General features: G+C 44.3%; 1 protein-coding gene across 2 annotated transcripts in view; it reads right to left on the bottom strand.

The window, feature by feature from the left end:
* Window positions 1–350: 350 nt before the first annotated feature.
* The window catches only part of XRCC4 (X-ray repair cross complementing 4), a 717,473-nt gene continuing 710,861 nt past the window's right edge, over window positions 351–6,962 (bottom strand). The window contains exon 8 of one of the 2 annotated variants that reach the window (XM_063963945.1): window positions 351–733. In XM_063963945.1, the coding sequence (XP_063820015.1) occupies window positions 622–733 (112 nt within the window). In that variant the 3' untranslated portion in view covers window positions 351–621. The remainder of the gene's footprint in view (window positions 734–6,962) is intronic. The other variant, XM_063963947.1, reaches the window with a different exon arrangement.

Genomic DNA, 6,962 nt, shown 5'->3' with positions numbered 1-6,962 from the left:
AGAGCCCACTAGGTGCATCCAGCTCTGGCCGGGCACAGATTCTAACTGAGGTCTGGAGGAGGGGCATTGAGGGAGGAGCCAGTGCACACCAGATAGTACCTAATCTTTCTTTTAGAGTGCCCAGTCTCCTGCGGACCCCGTCTATTCCCCATGGTCCTTACGGAGTCCCCAGCATCCACTAGGACGTCAGAGAAATGTCTTTACACATATACCCTACCTGTGCAATGTGTCTTTACACATATACCCTACCTGTGCAATATGTCTTTATACATATAATCTACCTGTGCAATATGTCTTTACACATTTTTCATGTTTTTTCTTCAAATAACTACAACATTTGAGGGCAGGGAAAGAGTCAACAAGCATTATACATTTATTTTAAATTTCTCTATAAAAGCTAGAATCCACACTGAAAACCCCCCCAACACATTTACCCTAATGTTAGAAAAATATCTAACCCTTTAAAAAACTGCAAATGAATTAACAAGATCACCCTAACCCTACAACCCGCAGCCTGTCTCTGGGACAAGTGGTCCATTTGTAGAAACGTTACACATTTATCACAAAATAATTTCTTTCCCCCGATCTGTTTGTTTAAGCAGACGTGGATTAGGGGCTTAGTTAAATGTCACTGAAAAGGTCATCAGGATCTGGAGTGTTTTTTGATGTTGGTAGAGGCGTTTGTTCTGATGAAAGATTCTTGCCAGTTGTCTTTGAAGGGGCTGCTTTACGTCTGCAAGAATAATGAATAAGAAATTGGTTACATTTTATACTTAATACATTTTGTATCATCAACTAATAGAACAAACATTGTGAAAGATACTTACAGCATATAAAAGTTATCTGTTGGAGCATTTACTGTAAATAAGTTAAACTACGTGCAATGTTTCTATGGTTGCATTTTATCTAATATAATATGTATAGAAAAAAAGAGATCCAAGAGATCTGGAACCTGAAACTGTACTTGCAGTCGTGTATTTTCCTGGAGTTCATCACTGTGGTGACACTGGCACCGAAGATTGCGAGCTTCCGATGCTCTCCACTAGGGATGGCCCCGCCCCCTTTTAGCTGATTGGCCCACTGCGCCCCAACAGCAGGGATTGCCATCGATGGTGGAAACATCAGCGGATCTCTGTCAGTGGCTTCATGCAATGAATTTATGCACTGATGGCACCACCAATGGTTAACCATTCGATGGAAAACCCTACTATCGGAAATGGTTTAGACTAAACGTTCTATGTGGAATAGCAACTTTACTGAGAACAAAGTACTTCATAACAAATTGCAAAGCACAAAACGTACACCGGTATCTGTAAATAAAGGTTTATAACAAATCGCTTGACTTATATATAGTATCATTGGTTTTACTGTACTTTAGGACCAAAATGCCAACTTAAGGCACATACACTGGGGGGAGTTTGAGCTCAAAGTAACTCACTTTTGGCATTTTGAGCTACTTTGAGCTCAAAATCTCCTAGCGTGTATGGGCGGGCGATGAGCGGTGAAGCACGCTCCCGCATCATCGCTGGCCGCCGCCGTCCATCGGCTTGTTTTACAATCTGAGTGAACCACTTTCCTCAGTCTCCTAGTGTGGAAAGTGGTTCAGCACCGTTAACATTGCTGGGCCAGGGTGAAAATCGTTCAGTGTGTATGCACTGAGAGATTTTCCGCCCAGCGATGTTCACATCATCGCTCTGCATACAAAACCCCCCAGGGTGTATGCACCTTTACACAAATCACAGTTTAGGGCCAGACTTCTGATATTGCACAAATGTCTGATGTTTTTCAATTGCGCATATGTCTAAGCAGCTAGTCACACAGTGCATGCATCCCACAGTGCCTACACACAGCCACAATAGCATTTGAGATGCACAGTCTCAGTATTGGAAATGGACTGCACATTACTGGGCAGGGACTGGAAGGTGGCTATTCAGACGCCCAGAGATGGGCGTGTCATAGACAGGTCACATAACTGGTTGTGCCCTCAGACGCTTATTCGCTTACACTGGAGGCAACACTCTGAGGGAGAATCTGTACAGCAGCTGCTACAGTAGTTTTGATGCGCATCCTATCTAAAGATGCACCAAGCGGGATTGCTGTATCTGAATACGCACACAGTGGGCTCTCAGTTCTTGCGCACTCGGTTGCACACATGAACATCAGGGGAAAGGCTTTTACTAGCATTAGCATAAAGTCTTAAAGCGTTTGCACCAGCTCTTGGAGTGTCAGACCACTGGTTAGGAATTTGTCTGAAAAACATTGTCAAAAGATGTGCCATATATTAAAAATAAACCTTTAAACAATGTACTGTATCAATATTTAATAAACTACAGGATATTGAGGAATGAAATTTAGCATGAAATAGTATAAATAGTAAGAAGTCAAACCTGGACGAGGCAGCCTGTGTTAGCTAGCGGCACTCTGGGCAGATACTAATAGATTCAATGAAAATGATAAATCACAGAGCACTTAAAAGCTCAAATAGGTTTTGGCACTTGTATACCTCTAATCTGCTTTTAATCTTCTCCTTGGCCAATTTGGAACTGGCTTCTGGAAGGGAACTGAAATCTATCTCTTGGAGACAAGCAGCTTACCAAAACATGCAGAAAATCTGGCTGCTGTAAGTAGATGTTTAGACATATATCCCTAAATAAAAATACAGGCCTTTTCTTACTACTCATCCTATCCACTGTGAAGCATAATTACACCAAATAAAAAAAAGAAATATGTTATTTAGGGTTTGTATCATTAAAGGCTACAAGGATTAGACCTACATCCATTTTTATTTAATTTGCAGATGGTTGCAGGATCTTCCCATAATCTGGTCAACAGCTACTGGTGAGAGTTGTCATGTGAGAAGTCAGAAGATACAGATATTCCATCACACACTACTGTCACAGGCAGGGTGATGCAGCTAGGCTGTCCTTGAGTACTAGCTGTCTGTGATAATCAGTGGGCAGAACGCACAAGAAATGACGGAGACGCCAGTGGCGCAGCTATACTGGCTGCAGGGTGTGTGATGCACACTGCACCATACTTATCTATCTCCCAGAATGAAACTCAGGTTGCTCTCCTGGATGCTCAGAAAAGTAGTAAAGTCTCCAGGAGCCAGCCTTTGGCCTCCCGGCACACACCCATTTTCCAAGGATAGTAGGCGGTACAGTCGAACACTGACGCTATTAGAGCTTAACTGCATCATTGTGTATCCATCTCTCCTGACTCTCTGCCTCATGCCTTGGTCATCTCTACCCTGCTTACTTCCTGCCCTCTGGCACCCTCCTCGCGCCTCATGTCACCTGTCTCCCCTCTTACCCTAGATTGTAAGCTCCTTGGAGCAGGGCCCCCTTCCCTCCTGTTCTCACAGCCCTCTTCTCTCACCCTTCTACTACAGCCTTCACCTCTTGATCATTGCTGTTCATCTCTTCCAACAGCTGCACTCCCCTAGTAATATGCCAGTTACTCCTTTGCTTACTTAACATCCCAGCTGTATTGAGCATTGCGATTTGCTGCACTAATTGTTACTTGTTCTCCACTTTACAATGCTGGTAATCACGCATTGTATAATATGGGGGCTACACAATGTCACAAAGCCCCGCCTCCTTGCACTGCTCACTTATGCCGAGCTACATACGACCCTCCCTGGCCTGCCTGCCCCCTCCCACAGGGGGTAGTCCAGTAGTCATCAAGTACACCCTGCACCCACTGCAATGGCTCATTCAGAAGCATCCGAGTCACCATTCCAACTGAAAAGTCACCAGAAATATGGCACATACCGGTTGAGGCTCCGGCACTATGGGGGTAATTCTGAGTTGATCGCAGCAGCAAGTTTGTTTAGCAATTGGGCAAAACCAGGTGCACTGCAGGTGTGGCATATATAACGTGCAGAGAGAGTTAGATTTGGGTGGGTTATTTTATTTCTGTGCAGGGTAAATACTGGCTGCTTTATTTTTACACTGCAATTTAGATTTCAGTTTGAACGCACCCCACCCAAATCTAACTCTCTCTGCACATGTTATATCTGTCCCCCCTGCAGTGCACATGGTTTTGCCCAACTGCTAACAAATTTGCTGCTGCGATCAACTCAGAATTAGGCCCATAGTGCCGGAGCCTCAGAGTATTTGCTACCTTCTGCGGGGATGCAGTTAATTTGGAATCTCGGTGCACAGCCATAGAGAGGGAATAGGACCTGTCCTGAGCGCAGCAAGCCCATAAGACCATGAGGGGACTCTTTGAACTTGTCCCACTGCCGACATTCTGGCGTCCGGGATGCTGCTGTTGGGATACTGACAGCCAGGCATCCCGTCCGCCGGGAATACGTATGTATTCCCATCTGCGTATGTGCCATATCTTCTGCACATGTGCCATATTTTCAGTGGGGAGGGGACCAAACATTTGCAAAAGGGCCCCATTATGTTTTAAAACCACCCTGGCAGACACCCAAAACGCTAAGGTAAAATAATGTCATGTCTTGCACAGTCATGGGCGCAATTTACCAGTTTGTGAATTTTGTGCAGCAAGAAACATTTCTGGCATATACCACCAGTATACTAAGAAGATTCCATTCTGGGGAAACGCAGTCTCACTGTCCAGCTGAGAACAGCTGGGACACCCTGCACTGCCACAGGATCCTCTCACTACTTACAGGAGGAGAACAGCTGTCCCAATAGCTCAAGTGTATTTATAATTTATAAAAAAAAAATGAAAATATAAATTGCACTAATGGAAAAAGGTGAGAACAAATAAAAATACCTAAGGGAATATTTATAACACACATTTTGCAGAAAATCTTCAGAAAACTGACATTTTCAGACTAGTATTTCCACATTCATGTAATATCTCCTTGATTTACTTAGAGAGTATCTGGGATATCTGCTGCAGTCCCTCTATATGCAGCATGTGCAACGGCTCTGCTGGGTCTGAACCCAGATGTAAAGTAAGGTAAGCAATGACTTACCGGGGTATGCTCCTATCAGAGCACATGTGCCTCGAAGACTTTCTGAATACATTGCACGGAGAAATCATTTCGTTATTGCCGAGAGATATGAAATTGTACTTATCAGTGCTAAAATGGGGGGCTTGATAAATATGCCCATTGGAATGCAACACAGAAATGACCAGTTTATAAAGCATGATTTGATATCAATGATCAAAGTAGCTAATTATGTTCTTATTATTTATCAGCAATTCAGCTCCTACCAGTTGCATAAATTAATATACAATGATTTTTCGCTGTATTTAACATAAGAAACATCTTGTATATGGCTGTTCTATGGCGGAAGACAGCTATTGTAAATACTATAATACATATAGGGCCTGATTTGGATTTTTACGCATACCCGATGGGGGTGGTCTTCTGTATGCCGGCGGTCGGGCTCCCGGCGCTCAGCATACAGGCGCCGGGAGCCCGAAAGCCGGCATACCGACACTTATTTTCCCTCGTGGGAGTCCACGATCCCCATAGAGGGAGAATAAAATAGTGTGGCGCGTGTAGCGCGCCACCGTGCCCGTAGCGTGGCGAGCGCAGCGAGCCCGCAAGGGGCTCATTTGCGCTCGCCACACTGTCGGTAAGCCGGCGGTCGGGCTCCCAGCGCCGGTATGCTGGTCCCCGGGAGCCCGACCGCCGGCCAGACGTAGTGAACCCCCTGATGGTCTACATACAAATCCGAGGGTTTGGATTATGTGCATGTGCGGTATGGGTCTTGCCCATGGGGACAGCCCCACTTACATGCCGCATGAATAATATGTCGTGGCGTTTGGAGGGAGGAGTGGGGGTGGTGGCCAAGTCCATTTTACAAAAAAAAGGCCGGGTCGCCTCTGTTTTGTAGGTGTGCCGTGCTCAGACTCTACATACTTGGACGTAGGCTTCCTGGGCTGGTCAGTCTGGATCCAATAGCCAGTTTGAGGAAGCCTAGGCTAATGCAGACTGGCCGAGGTCTGCTACCATCACAAGTCACGGCATGGTAATCCGATGCTGCACTCTGATTTCGCAGGAGGTGTCTATATCCTACAGTATCTCCTACAGACGCCTCCTGCTGCATTTACATTTTATTTGTACGGTATTATACAGTTGCTTCCATGCGGCTGAGCAATACCTTACAAATCATACTCGGGCCAATAATGTGAATAAACATACGCAGGCCTGTACTGGATTCCAGGGACATGTCACAGAATATGTAACTATGTAGGAAATAGTGGCTGTAAAGTTTCAATATTTTGCCTTTAGTATATATCACAATTGATTCTCAAGACCTTCTTATTGAAAATATAAATGAAAGCCCTTAATTTAAGTTTGCTGGACATCTTTAATGACAATATATCACCTAAACAGATGTGTGGTGGTGATATTCATGCGGTAACAATATTATTGTCAGTCCTCCTGCTGAGGTTTAGGAGATGAAACACTCACATCTGTAAAGTCAGGAGACAGCATGTTCATATACAGATATAATTAAAGACAGTTCACATTTACATAAAGTGATGATGTTACTATAATTAACAATTTTTCTATTGTAATTCCTGGAAAGTCCAGATTTTATTTTCATTATTTATTACCAGTTCTTTATATAGCGCACACATATTCCGCAGCGCTTTACAGAGAATATTTGGCCATTCACATCAGTCCCTGCCCCAGTGGAGCTTACAATCTATATTACCTACCATATGTACACGCACACACATTAGGGTTTATTTTGTTGGAATCCAACTGACCTACCAGTATATATTTTTGGATTGTGGGAGGCAATCAGAGTACCCAGAGGAAACCCATGCAAGTACGGGGAGAATATACAAACTCCACACAGAGGGAATAGTACCCACAACCTCAGTGCTGTGAGGCAGTAATGCTACCCATTACACCAGCCGTACTGCCCAGACGATGAAGTATTTCTTACTGGCGTCCAATAAATGAATTGCTGTCCATGGTGGTACAGTAGGTACCAGGAGGTGACACATGCTATCTGAAT

Source organism: Pseudophryne corroboree, chromosome 1 (genome assembly GCF_028390025.1).
Source record: "Pseudophryne corroboree isolate aPseCor3 chromosome 1, aPseCor3.hap2, whole genome shotgun sequence".
In the NCBI taxonomy this organism is placed as follows: Eukaryota; Metazoa; Chordata; class Amphibia; order Anura; family Myobatrachidae; genus Pseudophryne; species Pseudophryne corroboree.
This window is presented reverse-complemented; position numbering and strand designations above follow the sequence as displayed.